The 18,933-nt window shown below is 40.8% G+C and overlaps 1 protein-coding gene across 1 annotated transcript; it reads left to right on the top strand.

Annotated features, from left to right (window-relative positions):
• Positions 1 to 11,096: 11,096 nt before the first annotated feature.
• cd68 (CD68 molecule) lies at positions 11,097 to 18,933 on the top strand. The gene is made up of 6 exons (XM_055939037.1): positions 11,097 to 11,446; positions 12,952 to 13,502; positions 13,892 to 14,008; positions 15,212 to 15,281; positions 16,052 to 16,237; positions 16,587 to 18,933. The coding sequence occupies exons 1-6, from the start codon at positions 11,398 to 11,400 to the stop codon at positions 16,727 to 16,729; spliced, it is 1,116 nt and encodes a 371-aa protein (XP_055795012.1). The 5' UTR covers positions 11,097 to 11,397; the 3' UTR covers positions 16,730 to 18,933.

Below are 18,933 nucleotides of genomic sequence, written 5' to 3'. Positions count from 1 at the left end.
GTAAACAAAAATATCTGTGGCAACAAATCAACAATATCACCACATTTGTGTTATGAACTTTTCCCGAGAAAGTAAGCCATTAATTTATATTTTATTAGGATCCCCATTAGCTGTTGTGAAAGCAGCAGCTACTTTTACTGGGGTCCACATGAAACATGACATAACACAGAACATTAATAGACAAGAACAGCTCAAGGACAGAACTACATATATTTTAAAATGGCACACAGTCTACAGGCGTGGCCAAAAGTTTTGAGAATGACACAAATATTAATTTTCACAAAGTCTGCTGCCTCACTTTGTATGATGGCAATTTGCATATACTCCAGAATGTTACGAAGAGTGATCAGATGAATTGCAATTAATTGCAAAGTCCATCTTTGCCATGCAAATGCACTGAATCCCCCCAAAAAACATTTCCACTGCATTTCAGCCCTGCCAAAAAAGGACCAGCTGACATCATGTCAGTGATTCTCTCGTTAACACAGGTGTGAGTGTTGACGAGGACAAGGCTGGAGATCACTCTGTCATGCTGATTGAGTGCGAATAACAGACTGGAAGCTTCAAAAGGAGGGTGGTGCTTGGACTCATTGTTCTTCCTCTGTCAAACATGGTTACCTGCAAGGAAACACATGCCGTCATCATTGCTTTGCACAAAAAGGGCTTCACAGGCAAGGATATTGCTGCCAGTAAGATTGCACCCAAATCAAACATTTATCGGATCATCAAGAACTTCAAGGAGAGCGGTTCAATTGTTGTGAAGAAGGCTTCAGAGCGCCCAAGAAAGTCCAGCAAGCGCCAGGACCGTCTCCTAAAGTTGATTCAGCTGTGGGATCGGGGCACCACCAGTACAGAGCTTGCTCAGGAATGGCAGCAGGCAGGTGTGAGTTTCTCCAGGAAAAACATCAGGGACAGACTGATATTCTGCAAAAGGTACAGGGATTGGACTGCAGAGGACTGGGGTAAAGTCATTTTCTCTGATGAATCCCCTTTCCGATTGTTTGGGGCATCCGGAAAAAAGCTTGTCTGGAGAAGACAAGGTGAGCGCTACCATCAGTCCTATGTCATGCCAACAGTTAAGCATTCTGAGACCATTCATGTGTGGGGTTGCTTCTCAGCCAAGGGAGTGGGCTCACTCACAATTTTGCCTAAGAACACAGCCATGAATAAAGAATGGTACCAACACATCCTCCGAGAGCAACTTCTCCCAACCATCCAGGAACAGTTTGGTGACAAACAATGCCTTTTCCAGCATGATGGAGCACCTTAAGGTAAAAGTGATAACTAAAACATCGATATTTTGGGTCCATGGCCAGGAAACTCCCCAGACCTTAATCCCATTGAGAACTTGTGGTCAATCCTCAAGAGGCGGGTGGACAAACAAAAACCCATAAATTCTGACAAACTCCAAGCATTGATTATGCAAGAATGGGCTGCCATCAGTCAGGATGTGGCCCAGAAGTTAATTGGCAGCATGCCAGGGCGGACTGCAGAGGTCTTGAAAAAGAAGGGTCAACACTGCAAATATTGACTCTGCATCAACTTCATGTAATTGTCAATAAAAGCCTTTGACACTTATGAAATGCTTGTAATTATACTTCAGTATTCCATAGTAATATCTGACAAAAATATCTAAAGACACTGAAGCAGCAAACTTTGAAAATACATTTTTGTCTCATTCTCAAAACTTTTGGCCACCACTGTACATATCAATACATTCACACAAAATATCTAGGTCAAATAGGGGAGAGGCTTTGCTTTGTGCAGTGAGGTGTTGCTTTATCTGTTTTTTAAAACCAGGTTTGCTGTTCATTTAAGCAATATGAGATGGAAGGGAGTTCCATGCATTAATGGCTCTATAGAATACTGTACGCTTTCTTGAATATGTTCTGGATTTGGGGACTGTGAAAAGACCCCTGGTGGCATGTCTGGTGGGCTAAGTGTGTGTGTCAGAGCTGAGCGTAAATTTTACTATGCAAACTATTTCTATTTCTTATAAAAAGAAGTGACGCAGTCAGTCTCTACTCAACTCTTAGCCAAGATAGACTGGCGTGCATAGTATTTATATTATCCCTCTGATTACAATGAAGAGAAAGACGTGCCTTTCTGTTCTGGGCAAGCTGCAGCTTAACTAGGTCTTTCTTTGCAGCACTTGACCACATGACTAGACAATCAAGCTAAGACTAAACTAGAGACTGCAGGACTTGCTTTTTGGAGTGTGGTGTCAAAAAAGCAGAGCATCTATTTATTATGGACAGACCTCTCCCCATCTTTAAAACCATTGAATCTATATGTTTTGACCATGGCAGTTTACAATCTAAGGTAACACCAAGTAATTTAGTCTCCTCAACTTGTTCAACAGCCACATCATTCATTACGAGATTCAGCTGAGGTCTAGAGCTTTGGGAATGATTTGTAACAAATACAATGTTCTTAGTTTTAGAGATGTTCAGGACCAGTTTATTTTACTGGCAATCCATTGCCAAAACAGACTGCAACTACTTGTTAATGGTTTCAGTGACTTCATAAGCTGTTGTTACTGACACGTCAGCATACATGGACACATAGGTTTTGTTTAATGCCAGTGGCATGTCCTTGGTAAAAATAGAAAAGAGTAGACGGGCCTGAGAGCTGCCCTGTGGGATGCCACACCCTGCACGTGTGACATTAGAGAAATTTCCATTAAAGAATCCACAATTCAGAGCTATCTATCTAAAAAAAAACATAAAACCATTTTTTTGGTCTATAATATCAAAGGCTACACTGAAATATTTGTATTTCTTTAACCCTTAATTTACCAGGTAAGTTGACAGAGAACACATTCTAATTTATAGCAACAACCTGGGGAGAGGAATGAGCCAATCGGAAGCTGATTAGGTGCCTGTGATGGTATGAGTTGTCACATTCTGACCTTAGTTCCTTTTTTATGTCTTTATTTTAGTTTGGTCAGGGCGTGAGTTGGGGTGGGCATTCTATGTTGTTTTTCTATGTTTTGTTCTGTTGTTATATTTCTATGTGTTTGGCCTAGTATGGTTCTCAATCAGAGGCAGGTGTCAGTCGTTGTCTCTGATTGGGAGACATATTTAGGTAGCCTGTTTTCTATTGTGTTTTGTGGGTGATTGTTTCCTGTTTCCTGTGTTAGCACCATATGGGACTGTTTCGGTTGTTTGTTTGTACTTTTGTTATTTTGTTCAGTGGATTTATTAAATATCTCATTATGGACACTTACCACGCTGCACATTGGTCCGATCCTTGCTACTCCTCCTCAGACGAAGAGGAGAACCGTTACATGAGTGCCGGCAGTTCTCTAGGCCAAGTCATGCATTCTAAGAGCAAGTCAAGTCCAGTCACAAGTTTTCAAGTTTCAAGTCAAGTTAAAAAAAAAAATATGTATATATATACATGCAACCACTTGTTCAACTACAAATCTTTGTCTATTTATTGAGACTACCAGACAGTTCTTTTCATTATTTTGTCTACAACATATTTTTATTAGCCTATGTAATAGTAAAATAGGGACCTTGTAAATGTTCTGTGCAAGCCAGCAGCATACCACCCTGCATACCACTGCTGGCTTGCTTCTGAAGCTAAGCAGGGTTGGTCCTGGTCAGTCCCTGGATGGGAGACCAGATGCTGCTGGAAGTGGTGTTGGAGGGCCAGTAGGAGGCACTCTTTCCTCTGGTCTAAAAAATATTCCAATGCCCCAGGGCAGTGATTGGGGACACTGTCCTGTATAGGGTGCCGTCTTTCGGATGGGACGATAAACGGGTGTCCTGACTCTCTGAGGTCATTAAAGATCCCATGGCACTTATTGTATGAGTAGGGGTGTTAACCCCGGTGTCCTGGCTAAATTCCCAATCTGGCCCTCAAACCATCATGGTCACCTAATAAACCCCAGTTTACAATTGGCTCATTCATCCCCCTCCTCTCCCCTGTAACTATTCCCCAGGTCGTTGCTGCAAATGAGAACGTGTTCTCAGTCAACTTACCTGGTAAAATAACGGTATAAAAAAAATAAAAAATAGATTTATTTACAGTTCTTGGTGATCCAATGGGGAAAGCACCATATCATACAAAATATATTTAGATTTACCAAATATACATAGGCAATAGCCCCAAAAGCAATAGCCTCTGTATCAGGCTTAACCTGTTCTATCTGAACGGACACAGGTAGAGGACAAGACCAAAGAACCTCCCCTTGAGAAACCACATCTAATCTGTCTAACAGGAGCTCAAACAGGTAGGCCTACTGTCACGCCCTGGCCTTAGTATTCTTTGTTTTCTTTATTATTTTAGTTAGGTCAGGGTGTGACATGGGAAGTTTGTGTGTTTTGTCTAGTTTAGGGTGTGTGTATTGTTTAGGGGGTGTTGTATAGTGTATGGGGGTTGTGTTCAGGAGAGAGTTCTAGGAAAGTCTATGGTTGCCTGGTTCGGTTCTCAATCAGAGACAGATGTCATTAATTGTCTCTGATTGGGAGCCATATTTAAGGCAGCCATAGGCTTTAGGTGATTGTGGGAGATTGTCTATGTTGAACGTAAGTAGCTTGTGTGTGCACTTTCGTTTGTAGCTTCACGGTTGTTTGTTGTTTTGTATAGTTTGTATAAATGTTTTGTTTCGTGTTCATCTTCAAAATAAAGAGAAGATGTATTTTGCACACGCTGCGCCTTGGTCCACTCTCTCTAAAGAAGACAATCGTGACACCTACATAAGAACCTGGCCCTCAGGACCATACAATTTGCCTGCCCAATTGGCAATTACAACCGATAAACTGATTCTACAATGTTAAAAACATTTTCCATTGTTACATTGGTACATTCGTCAAAAAATCAGACGTAATAATTATGAATGATATTTCAAGACAATGAATACATGGAATAATAATGTTCTCTTATCCAACGTTCTTCTGACTCCAAAGCGTGGAGCGCAGGCTACGTAGCCTATGCGCTCCTATTACAGACAACAAAAATGACAGATATCACAGACACACGGAACCCGGACATAATCCGTGAAATATGAACAAAGGAACCCATACATTGAATTAAATAAACAGAATTTCTGAGTCTTGCAAAACGTTCATGTGCACTATAAACATCGCTCCCATTCAGAGCAGGGTAAGAAATAGTTGGCTATAAAATTAAAATGTATCGAAGACCTATCAAACATGAAGAAACAGAAATATCTACGTGTTGCTATAAACGGTACTGGGATGGAATGAAGAAACGCTAGCAATGATTGTAGTATTAGATGGAATATAGATTTACCACATAGGGCCTATGCATTGAAATGTGTGAAAGCAACAGCAAACATTTTTGCAAGATTTTTTTAAAGGAGTCTCCACTGGCGGGAGCCGAGCCTATGGTGTAACTTCGCCACAGTAATAATTCATTAGAATAATAACAAATTCCAAATGCACGCTTCATAAGTAAATGATCAATGTCAAGCAATTGTTAAATGCCAAAAGACCAGTAGGGCTATGCTAGTAATTGTTGCTCCGTTGCTGGTGAGCTTGCGGAGTAAACAGTTCATATTCTTGATCAGCACATTTTTTTGGAGCTGCTTTTTTTTATTATTTTTTTATGGCAATCAAGGGCGCAACTTTGGTTTTAGAAGTGAGGGGACATTATATATAATATTATTATTATTTTCCCCAGTTGGATAAACACTCCAAATAGCCTACCCGACCGTTTGGAGGCGTCCGCATGGTCCTAAAGCACAACGTTACCTCATTGTGTATCACATTCCAACGATAAAACTGGGGGGGGCAAACATTATATTTCAGAATGTGGGGGACCTGTCCCCAGTGAAAGTTGCGCCCCTGATGGAAATCCTCTCTCCCTACAATTTGACGTATGCGTTGCACCGGATACCATCTGTACAGCAAATCATCAATCTGTTCGCTAGCTCACCCAGCCCGTGTTTGCTGGTCAAATCAGAGTGCCGAGAGTGGTTTCACTAACCAATCTGTTGCAATTATTTTTTTGCAAGCGCGATGCTGCGGAGACTGTCTCTGGCTGTGTGTAGAGTAATCCGGTAGACTCCTGTGCCACAAAATGAGTGGCAAAACATTTCAAACACGGACAATTTCAAGTCATCAGTCTCAAATCAAAGTCGAGTTTTCAGACTCCAAGTCGAAGTCAAGTCTCAAGTTATTTTATTTTTCTATCAAGTCGAGTCTCAAATCATCAAATTCGTAACTTGAGTCAGTCCAGTCCGAGTCATGTGACTCGAGTCCACAACTGCTATTTTCAGCCCTTTCCTGGGTAGCTTCTCAGAGTACTTTTAACTCATTATTAGAAGATGTTACTCCTTTGTTCCACCTGCAAAATAGTTAATCACTGGTCTTTTCTGGTATAATGCTTTTTAATGAAAGAGTTGTATAGAAAAGGATTGCCATTCACAGTGTAGCAGCACCCAAAGTGTTCATTTCCCTAACTTCCCTTTCCATTATAATACAAAAGATGTGGGTTTGTCCAGTCAAAATGCAGCACATCGTGTGTGTGTGTGTGTGTGTGTGTGTGTGTGTGTGTGTATGTGTGTGTGTAGTAGTAGTAGTAGTGAGTTCTGCCGAGGCACATTAAAACACTTGATATCATCTTGTGACCATTTTCAGCAAACCCTGTGTGTTTTTATCATCTCTCTTCCTCATAACTTAGAGAACAAGATATACAAGTTCTGACAGGAAACAGCAAAAAGCTAAATCCCTCCCTCTCAATTCAATTTGTAGGGCTTTATTGGCGTGTGAAACGTATGTTTACATTGGCAAAGCAAGTGAAATAGATAATAAACTAAAGTGAAATAAACAATAAAAAATAAACAGTAAATATTACACTCACAAAAGTTTTAAAGGAATAGAGACATTTCAAATGTCATTATAGGGTTATGTACAGTGTTGTAATGATGTTAAACAGTTAAAGTACAAAAGGGAAAATAAAGCAACAAAAATATGGGTCGTATTTACAATGGTGTTTGTTACTCAATGATTGCCCTTTTCTTGTGTCACACATCTTGCTGCTGTGATGGCACACTGTGGTATTTCACCCAATAGATATGGGAGTTAATCAAAATGTGATTTGTTTTCAAATTCTTTGTGGGTCTGTGTAATCTGAGGGAGAAATGTGTGTAAAATGGCCATACATTTGGCAGGAGGTTAGGAAGTGCAGCTCAGATTCCACCTCATTTTCTGGGCAGTGTGCACATAGCCTGTCAATCTTGAGAGCCAAGTCTGCCTACGGCGGCCTCTCCGAGTAGCAAGTCACAGTGCTCAGGTATTCTGCCACGGTGTACTCTCTGTTTAGGGCCAAATAGCATTGCAGTTTGCTCTTTGTTTGGTCAATTCTTTCCAATGTGTCAAGTGATTAACTTTTTGTTTTCTCATGATTTGGTTGGGTCTAATTGTGTTGCTGTCCTGGGGCTCTGTGGGGACTGTTTGTGTTTGTGAACAGAGCCCTAGGACCAGCTTGCTTAGGTTAATCTCTATGTAGGTGATGGCTTTGTTATGGAAGGTTTGGGAATCGCTTCCTTTTAGGTGGTTTTATAATTGAACAGCTCTTTTCAGGATTTTGATCATTCCCGTGTATTGGCCTAATTCTGCTCTGCATACATTATTTGGTGTTCTACGTTATACACGGGATTTTTTTGCAGAATTCTGCATGTAGAGTCTCAATTTGGTGTTTGTCCCATTTTGTGAGTTCTTGGTTGGTGAGCGGACCCCAGACCTCACAACAAGAAAGGGCAATAGGTTTTATAACCAATTCAAGTATTTTTAGCCAGATCCTAACTGGGATGTTGAATTTATGTTCCTTTTGATGGTGTAGAAGACCCTGCTGCGTTGCTGTACAGCTTTTTTCAGGTCTCTCCAGAGATGTTCGATCGGGTTCAAATCTGGGCTCTGGCTGGGCCACTCAAGAACATTCAGAGACTTGTCCCGAAGCCATTTCTGCTTTGTCTTGGCTGTGTGCTTAGGGTTGTTGTCCTGTTTGAATGTGAACCTTCGTCCCAGTCTGAGGTCCTGAGCATTCTGGTGCAGGTTTTCATTAAGGATCTCTCTGTACTCTGCTCCGTTTATCTTTTCCTCGATCCTGACTAGTCTCCCAGTCGCTGCAGCTGAAAAACAAACAGGCCAAAGAGTTTAATCTTGGTTTTATCAGACCAGATAATCTTGTTTCTCATGGTATGAGAGTCCTTTAGTTGCTTTTTGGCAAACTCCAAGCGGGCTGTCATGTGCCTTTATCCAGGAGTAGCTTCCGTCTGGCCATTGATTGGTGGAGTGCTGCAGAGATGGTTGTCCTTCTGGAAGGTTCTCCCATCTCCACAGAGGAACTCTGGAGCTCAGTCAGAGTGACCATTGGGTTCTTGGTCACCTCCCTGACCAAGGCCCTTCTCCGTCAATTGCTCAGTTTGGACAGGCAGACAGCTCTAGGAAGAGTCTTGGTGGTTCCAAACTTCTTCCATTTAAGAATGATGGAGGCCACTGTGTTCTTAGGACCGTCAATGCTGCAGACATTTTTTGGTACCTTTCCCCAGATCTGTGCGTCGACACAATCCTGTCTCTGAGCGCTACGGACAATTCCTTCAAACTCATGGCTTGGTGTTTGCTCTGACATGCACTGTCAACTGTGGGACCTTTTATGGACAGGTGTGTGCCTTTCCAAATCATGTCCAATCAATTAGGTTTTCTGACTTTACAACAGGTGGACTCCAATCAAGTTGTAGAAACATCTAAAGGATGATCAATGGAAACAGGATGCACCTGATCCCAATGTCAAATCTCAAAGCAAAGGGTCTGAATACTTCTGTAAATAATGTATTTCTGTGTTTTTATTTTGAGTAAATTTGCACACAAAAAAATCTATAAACCTGTTTTCCTTTTGTCATTATGGGGTATGGTGTATAGATTAATGAGGAGGAAAAATATGTAATCCATTTTAGAATAAGGCTTGCAACGTAACAAAATGTGGAAAAGAGGAAGTGGTCTGAATACTTCCCGAATGCCCTGTATATGTTGAAGAGGATGGGGCTCAAGCTGCGTCCCTGTCTCACACCACAGCTCTATGGAAAGAAATGTTTGTGTTTTTTTACAATTTTAACTGCACACTTGTCGTTTGTGTACATGGATTTTATGTCGTATATTTTCACCCCAACACCGCTTTCCATCAATTTGTATAGCGGACCCTAATGCCAAATTGAGTCAAAAGCTTTTTTGAAATCAACAAAGCATGAGAAGACATTGACTTTGATTTGTTTTGTTTGTTTGTTAATTAGGGTGTGCAGAGTGACTACGTGGTATGTCATACGGTAATTTGGTAAAAAGCCAATTTGACATTTGCTCAGGATTTTCCAAAGGTTGCTGTTGACGCATATCCAACTGTAGTCATTGGGGTAAAATTTGTCTCCACTTTTGTGGATTGGGGTGATCAGTCCTTAGTTCCAAATATTGGGGAAGATGCCAGAGCTGAGGATGATGTTAAAGAGTTTAAGTATAGCGAATTGGATATTGTGGTCTGCATATTTTATAATTTCATTTGGGATACTATCAACACCACAGGCCTTTTTGGGTTGGAGGGTTTGTATTTGCAGTGTATTTGTAATGTATTTCAAGGTATTGCAGAATCCAGTGGGTTCTGGTAGTCTTTAATAGCTGATTCTAAGATTTGTAATTGATCAAGTATATGTTTTAGCGGTTTGTCCTTTGTTATAGAGCCAAAAAGATTGGAGAATTTGTTTATCCATGCATCTCTGTTTTGGATAGATAACTCTTTGTGTCCTTGTTTGTTTAGTGTGTTCTATGGATTCTTCAATTTACATTGAGCTGATTTCTGAGGTGCTGTTCCTTTTTTTCCAATAGTGTATTTAATCATTGTTTAAGTGATTCACTTTAGTGAAGGCTCAGGTTTTCTGGGCTTCTATGTTTTTGGTTGTATTGGTTTCTCAATTTCTTTCTTAGGTTTTTGGATTCTTCCTCAAACCGTTTGTCAATATTTTTGTCACGACTTCTACCGAAGTCGTTGCCTATCCTTGTTCGGGCGGTGCTCGGCGGTCGACGTCACCGGTCTTCTAGCCATCATCGATCCATTTTTCATTTTCCATTGGTTTTGCCTTGTCTTCCCACACACCTGTTTTCAATCCCATCCATTACCTGTTGTGTATTTAACCCTCTGTTTCCCCTCATGTCTTACACCTGTTTTCAATCCCATCCATTACCTGTTGTGTATTTAACCCTCAGTTTCCCCTCATGTCTGTCAGAGATTGTTTGTTGTCAGTGTAGTGTTTATTTTTGTATAGGTGCGCGACGGGTCTTCGTACCCATATTTGTTTATTATTCAGTTTCTTATTAGTGTTATGGAGCATGTTTCTTGGACATTTGTTAAAAGACTCCATTTTACACTCCGTTTGACTCTCCTGCGCCTGACTTCCCTGCCACCTATACACACGTCTCTGACAATTTTTAAGTTTATTAGGTTGTCTGCTCTACATTTTTAGATTTGGTAGAGAAGTTGAAAGGTCAAATATACTGTTTAGACTTTCTACTGCCAAGTTTACACGTCCACTATTACAGCGAAATGTTTTCTCCAGGAAGTTATCCAAAAGGGATTTAGTTTGTAGTTGCCTAATTGTTTTTTTTGTAGTTTTCTACACTACTCCCCCCCCCACCCCTCTCTCTCAGTGTGCGTGTGTGCGCGCGCCATTTAGAGGTGTGACTTATTTCCTGTTTTTTTGTCACATGATTTTGAACCCAGCAGCTGTAAAACTCAAGACCATTGCATGATTTGTGGTTGAGACTTTCCAAACCTAATGCCTATTGAAGTCCCCGAAATTATAGATTTGTTTCTGTCTAACATAACGCAATCCAAATTCAGAACTCAATGTCATATCGTCTTCATCAAAACACGAGTCAAGGACAGTTTGTTCTTAACACGATTAAAGGAAATAGTTATAATGTTAGCCCAACTTTCGTCTTGTTTTCTGCTTCATATCCTATTCCTACTGTATCAGTTTGATCACTGCTATCTGGAATCCTTGGGACGTCCCTCCCCTAACCCGAACCCGTATTTAACCCCTACCCGAACCCTTACCATTTTACATTTCAACTTCAATAGGAGTAGGGACGTCCCATGGTTTCCGGTTAGCACGGACCCTATCAGTTTATTGAGCAATATCTACGTCAACCTCAACGCTCGTGGTCTGACTGTGCAGTGACTGTGGAATAGTTCCAACTTCCTCGAACTTGTTGGTTTAGTTTCGTTTCCTTCGTATAACGCAGCTGCTGATCGACACATTTCTCCATTTTGCTGGAGTCGTTTGTCTGGCTAGCTTACATCTCCGGGATAAAGAGTTTGGGTCAGACACATTGTAGGCTATTATATTGGTTTGAACGGCGAATAGTAGAATCAGTCAAAATGAAGAAGGTACTTCTGTTCGTGTTTATACTCTGCGCTATTGTCTCAGGTAAGTTCCCCCGATTTTCCTAAATAGAATAGATTTGTTGGTCAATCTGCTACTCATCTCAAACGGAATGTTTTGAGGTTAAAAAAACTAAAATATTCCTCAAAATGTCATGATATGGTTTAGATAATTTTGATTATGTAAGAAGGGATCCACCTATTTTTCTGTTTCAGAGGTTGAAAAAGCTTTCATTTCTCTGATGTTAAATTCCCTGCAAATCAATAACCATGTGTTATTTCTCATCATTATATTACATGACTATAATAGCCTATTTCTTTCCATATATTTGTTCATATTCCATAGCCCTAATCACGTTACGGAGTAGTAGCCTATGTGTTTTGTTTTCCACGAGTTAGTTGAGGTATGGTCATGTGAGTTTCGATTTGTTGTCTAATAAATCATTATGAAATGTTCATTCTGATTAGCTTTTTTATTTTTTTTATTGTGCTATTCTTTCTGATGATCGTTCTGTTACGGCCGCGTTAGGACAGAGATTTCACAGAAGTTTTATTTTTATTTTTTTATAATATATATATATATATATATATATATATATGATATATATATATATAATAATACATATGGAGGAGGGACAGAATTAGTTTTCATGCATTCTGGTATGATGTTAGCTATATATTTATTAGTTTTTATCAACTTTATCGTTCACCTTTTATTATTTGATTGGCTAAATATATACCACGTTCAAGTTGTCGTCGGAACTAGGAAACTCGTAAATGTCCGACTTGCTAGCTGGTTGAACGCGGCACGTGTATAACTACAAGCAGTTAGCAAGTCTGACATTTCCGAGTTTCTTATAGTTCCGACTACAAAGCGAACGCGGTATATATTTAGCCAATCAAATAATAAAAAGTGAACGATAAAGTTGATTAAAACGCACACATACATGGCTAACATCATACCAGAATGCATGAATACTAATTCTGTCCCTCCCCCAAATTTATTATAGCACGTGAATGCGGCATTAAGTCGAGGTTGTTGATGCAGCCTACACGGAAAGGATTGAAATATTTTATTCTGCACTTCCGGATAAACCCATACCAAGTTGCAGGTGTCATGTTTCAGGCTACATGCTTAGAAACAAACGGTTCCGAATGTGTTCTTCAGCTGTCCTCATGGTAGAACCCTTTTGGCTTCCAGGTAGAACCCTCGGTGAAACTGGTTCTACAAAGAACCCCAAAAGGTTCTACCTGGAACCAAAAAGGTTATTCAAAGGGTTATCCTATGGGGACAGCTGAAGAACCTGTTTAAGTTTTAGATAGCAAGATTTTTCTAAGATTGTAGTCACATGTATTTTAGGGCAGGGTTCATGGACTAAAGCCAACACCTAATTCTCCAAATCAAGATTTGAAAAAGTTACTTCACCATTCGTCCTGGTTTATGGAATCCTCAATTCAAAAGATTTGATTTACATCTAATGATAATGCTGGAGAATATCTAATTATCAAACAAGAATAAAGTTTAACTATTGGTTCTTTCTCCCCCTGAAGCGCTGGCATCTGCTCAAGAGGACACCAAAAGAACCAAACCGTCTGCAACTGTCTTCCCACCCTCTGAGTTTGACGCCACGTCCAGCACTGCCACTACCACAACCTCTACTACAACTTCGCCTGCATTATCCACCACAGAACCCCCGACTAATACCACCACAGCTGCCTCCACAACAGCCAATACCACCACAGCTGCCTCCACAACAGCCAATACCACCACAGCTGCCTCCACAACAGCCAATACCACCACAGCTGCCTCCACAACAGCCAATACCACCACAGCTGCCGCCACAACAGCCAATACCACCACAGCTGCCTCCACAACAGCCAATGCCACCACAGCTGCCTCCACAACAGCCAATGCCACCACAGCCAATGCCACCACACCTGCCCTCACCACCACACATGCTCCCACCACTACTGCCACTCCAAAACCGGAGCCCACCCCTGCTGCTAACCTGACCGTGGGAAACTACACTCTCAAGTCGGACAAGAGTCTGTGTGTGATGGCTCAGCTGGCCCTACAGATCAGAGTGGAAGACACTGGAAAGGTACAGCACCGTGTGAGCCTCATGACAAACACCAAGAACACCTTGGCTGATTATGTGACGGTCAAATTGGGGCCAACTAAGACTTACTGAAAGTGCGTTGCCCATGAGAGTGCATCATACGAGGCTTGCAAAACAGGGGAAAATGCCCCGTGTCACCGTAGTTGTTACATGTTTATTACATGTGTATTACATGTATTGAGCCACTGAGTTACCGAATCTTTCAGTTGATGTTTTGTAGGTCCAGGATATTTTTAACATCCTCCATCTTATTGACACGTGGTAGGCCATAAGCCACCTCTGTGTTTTAATGTGCTGTTTCCTCAACATTACATCGATTGGGTGTGTATGACATGTGTACGTACAACTAATGTCATCTGTTCATTTTCCAGACGGGAGTATTCATCGTTCAACCGTTGAAGACAAGTGTTGCGGGGGGTTGTGATAAATCCACGGCCAACTTAACCCTCACGTTCAAGGAGGGCTTCATCACCTTCATATTTAATAAGGTAAGAAAGGCTTCGACACTCCTATCACCACTATCCACTGAGAAAAAGAACAACCATCCCAGGGTATTATTCATTAGGCACCAAACAGAAGAAAATGTACTGAAATAGAGAGAGACTACCTGAACTTGTCCAATAAGAATCGTTCATTTTTTGCTTTCTGTTGGAAAACGTTTTTTTTTTTTTCTACTTTGAGCCTTAATGAATATGACCCAGGTTTACAACATGTTTAGAGATTAGCCTGCTGTTTGTTGACCCTTTATTACATTTATGGAGATCTGTAATGATTAATCGAACACTGTTTGTAAAATGTTGAATAATAGTTATTTGTGTATGGGGAGACAAGACATGCATGGAAATAAGGTTATTCTACATGTGCCAGTGTTTTTAAGAAATTGGATCAAAGGGCCAGGAGGTTTTCCTTGCATTGGGACCTGGACAAACTCCGGGCCCTATATCTCTATATGCCACATATGGTCCCAAGTTTTTCCTAGTCAGGTCACATGGCCCTGACCTTAGATAAAGCTCACCTTTTTACATCACGTTGACGTCCTGTGTATCAAGCTCCACAGTAACTATCCTGGGCTGTATCAAAACCGTCTGTGATCGGGTGTCCCATAGGGCGGCACACAATATGCATTTCGCTGTAAGGTCTACCTACACCTGTTGTATTCGGCTCATGTGACAAATACAATTTGATTTGATTTGGCCCAGTGTCATCCTGGTTAGGGGAGGGTTTGACCGGGGTAGGCCATCATTGTAAATAAGAATTTGTTCTTAACTGACTTGCCTAGTTAAATAAAGGTGAAATAAAAAAAATATTTAAATCTACACAGTTATGATCAATTGCAAAATTGTTTGACTGTGTTCAAAAGGGAACATTGGCTTGTAAAGGGGAACCTGGGTGACAGAAGACATGTTTTTACATCCTGTTAGGGAAACTTTAGCAACCTTGTGTGGGAAAAGTGATGAATTAGTGGACTGGGTTAGATTGCAACGTTGTAATTTCTCTAGCCACTGTCTAGTGGTACTGTGAAATCATCATATTGTTATAGCGTTGATGTTACTAGGAGAGTCATAAAATATATTATGGTAGAGTAAACATTGATTTAATGCCATTGTGACAGAATACAAACTTTTGATTAGGTGTGTGTGTGTGTGTGTGTGTGTGTGTGTGAAAATAAATCCTTCTCTTGTCTTTTTCAGAACACCACCCAAAACGCTGTCTATGTCGACACTGTTTCTTTCAATCTTTCCTACCCGTTAACATCTGGAGGTAAAGTTATATGTCATCTGGTCACAGAGATTCTTATTCCCAACCTGTCTGTCAGTGCAGTGGACCACATATTATAGAACGATGAACGTATTAGCCCTAGCCAGTGTTATTCATGCAGTAAATGTGTTCTCCACAAAAAGTTCCTGTTGTGGTTTGACACTTTGGACTTTTTCAATAGGCCCACATCAGTTGCTCGTTTGCATTGATATGTCAGTCTCTGGAAGAGATTGTGTAATATAAGGGTAAATATTAACACGGCTTTGCTTAACAACCAACCGCCAACACATCTACAGATGTAGGATCTTGATTTGATCGCTCTTTTGTTACGGATAATTTTCCTGCATGCAGGAAATGCAAACTTGTAGTGTATTTGACTTTTAAAAATGCTTCTACCGTTTGTAATTTCCACTTTGAAATTTCATGCTTGATTTGCACTAAAGAAAAATTTATCAACCCCTACAAAAATGTCCATTAATTATAATCCACATAAGAATTCACATTTCCTGTTGCTGCGGGATTATTTTCCTGCTGAAGCAAACACTGGCTCAAATTAATATCCAACATCTGTATGTGTGTCTGCATCATATGATTGAAACAAAGCCTTATCTTTGAATAGGGAATTTACAGTAGTGCACCTGTTCCCAGAATATACAAACACCTTTTAATGCCATGTAGACTAACAAGTTTTAATGTTTTTTCACCAACACTTCCCCGTGGTCAGAGACAATAATGATACATTTGTGATGGTGATATTTGTTTTTATGCTGCAGACAACGGCAAAATGTCTCCAACCTACACCGCCAAAAATGGGTCACTGGATCTCTTCCTCGCTAAGGTTGGCCACTCTTACTCCTGCAAGAGCGAATCAGTTTTCATGGGAAACGGGCTCTATCTGGATGTCACCCAGGACAGGATACAGGCCTTCAACATCACCAAGGAGTGGGACTTTGGCATATGTATGTATCCCATTACATTGTAATGTTGAACATACTAAACTTCAAGGCAAACGTGTTAAATGTCTTCTGACATTTTGCATTGCCAGTATGTGTTCACAGGTTTTAGAGTACTACAAAAATAAAACAAACATGTTTCATCTGTTCATGTCATTGTTCCTACCTGGTCCTCGGGTGGTTGATTCACCGAACCGATCCAAACCAAATACTCTTAACAATTGAGTAATAGCTTCAATTGTCTAGATTAGATATGTAGTCTAACATGCGTATAGTTAGTGAATGCGGAAAATGTCCCCCTGCAGATTCCATCCAGCCTTAGCTCTGACCCTAAACCCATTTGTCTGTGTTCCAGCTGACCCCTGCTCAGCCGACAGACCTGCCGACTACCGCGTGGCCATTGCTGTGGGGATTGTCCTCCTTATCCTCATCATCATCGTGGTGGTGGCCTATCTCCTGAGCAGGCGAAAAAGATCAGATGGCTACCAGTCCCTCTAAAGAGCCACTCAGGTGTCAAAGGGCACAATGTATCAACTCACAGTCTCAATCCACCCACCATTGTGTTTTTATCACTTGCTGTTAACTGTTAACACTGCTGTAACCCCAACTGCTCACCAACTAACTAACTGTACCGCTCACACACCAACTAACTAACTGTACCGCTCACACACCAACTAACTATATGGATAAGATGAGGGAATATTTCAGCGTTGTAGACCGGCAGTTCCATTTCAGTTGATTTGTACATTTATTAATTGAGGTGGATAAAATGTATTGGATCAGATACTAGGATTAAAATATACTGACTTTGAATTGACTCACTCTGAACTCTTTGGCTGCTGAACATTTTAGATTGTGTTGTTTGTGCTACTGTGACATCTAGTGCTACTGTGACATCCAGTGCTACTGTGACATCCAGTGCTACTGTGACATCCAGTGCTACTGTGACATCTAGTGCTACTGTGACATCCAGTGCTACTGTGACATCCAGTGCTACTGTGACATCTAGTGCTACTGTGACATCCAGTGCTACTGTGACATCCAGTGCTACTGTGACATCCAGTGCTACTGTGACATCCAGTGCTACTGTGACATCCAGTGCTACTGTGACATCCAGTGCTACTGTGACATCCAGTGCTACTGTGACATCCAGTGCTACTGTGACATCCAGTGCTACTGTGACATCCAGTGCTACTGTGACATCCAGTGCTACTGTGACATCTAGTGCTACTGTGACATCTAGTGCTACTGTGACATCTAGTGCTACTGTGACATCCAGTGCTACTGTGACATCCAGTGCTACTGTGACATCTAGTGCTACTGTGACATCTAGTGCTACTGTGACATCCAGTGCTACTGTGACATCCAGTGCTACTGTGACATCCAGTGCTACTGTGACATCCAGTGCTACTGTGACATCCAGTGCTACTGTGACATCCAGTGCTACTGTGACATCTAGTGCTACTGTGACATCCAGTGCTACTGTGACATCCAGTGCTACTGTGACATCCAGTGCTACTGTGACATCCAGTGCTACTGTGACATCTAGTGCTACTGTGACATCTAGTGCTACTGTGACATCTAGTGCTACTGTGACATCTAGTGCTACTGTGACATCCAGTGCTACTGTGACATCCAGTGCTACTGTGACATCCAGTGCTACTGTGACATCCAGTGCTACTGTGACATCCAGTGCTACTGTGACATCCAGTGCTACTGTGACATCCAGTGCTACTGTGACATCCAGTGCTACTGTGACATCCAGTGCTACTGTGACATCCAGTGCTACTGTGACATCCAGTGCTCGACAAACCATGAACTATTGTGTCTGTATTTGTGTTACCTTCTATTGCAGAAACTTTCAGTGCAGTATTTCACAATGTGCTTTCTACTATAGCTGAATTTTGAATCTATGCTGTTTTGATTTCTTCTTATTAATTTCTTTGTGTTTGTACCACTGCCCTCTACCCTTTAGAACGGCCTATTAGGCTGTTTGATTTCTGAATCGTAATCTAGGTGATGTTATCATGGGCCTTTTTTTTATGTATTCCACTCAGTTAATTAAAGGGATTGTTTCAGGTTGTAAATGTAAAGTTTTGTAAAAGGGAGGCATACTTTTGAATGTAAACCGCAATTTGTGTTTTCAATTTCTTTTGTCTTATTTGTCTCAAGTGTTTTGTTAACCATTATTTGCTATTACACACTCTTTCCCTTATGATGTGGTAATAATTTGGTATGTGAACATGTTTGAGAACATTTTATTAGTCGAATGTGACAACCATAAGTAATTGCAGGACCACTGATTGTTTATCTTGTCAACTTTGACAGTGGTCAAATAGCTTGAGGTAGAAGTTGCCTTTAACCACAGATATAGAATCAGATGACCTAAACCTGCCAATCATAAGGAGGAAAAAAGGAATACAGATATTTGACTCTGGGGCAAATTGCATTATAAGGGATTACATTTGGGATCAGAAAGCACATTGAACAAGTTCTGACTCATGTAAACATGAGGTAACGTTACTGTTCTATGTTGCCACAGTTACAGGTTCCTAATGTTGATTATGGCCTATATTACTATTCTTTAAGTTTAATTTAGGAAAAATTTATTTTGATTTGTTTACATGTTATGTGCCATATATCATCTTGAAAAAAAAATTGAAAATGTAAACATCCCAAATAAAGTTGTATTAATTTGTAAA

The sequence above is a fragment of the Salvelinus fontinalis genome, chromosome 11, assembly GCF_029448725.1.
Source record: "Salvelinus fontinalis isolate EN_2023a chromosome 11, ASM2944872v1, whole genome shotgun sequence".
Lineage (NCBI taxonomy): Eukaryota > Metazoa > Chordata > Actinopteri > Salmoniformes > Salmonidae > Salvelinus > Salvelinus fontinalis.
This window is presented reverse-complemented; position numbering and strand designations above follow the sequence as displayed.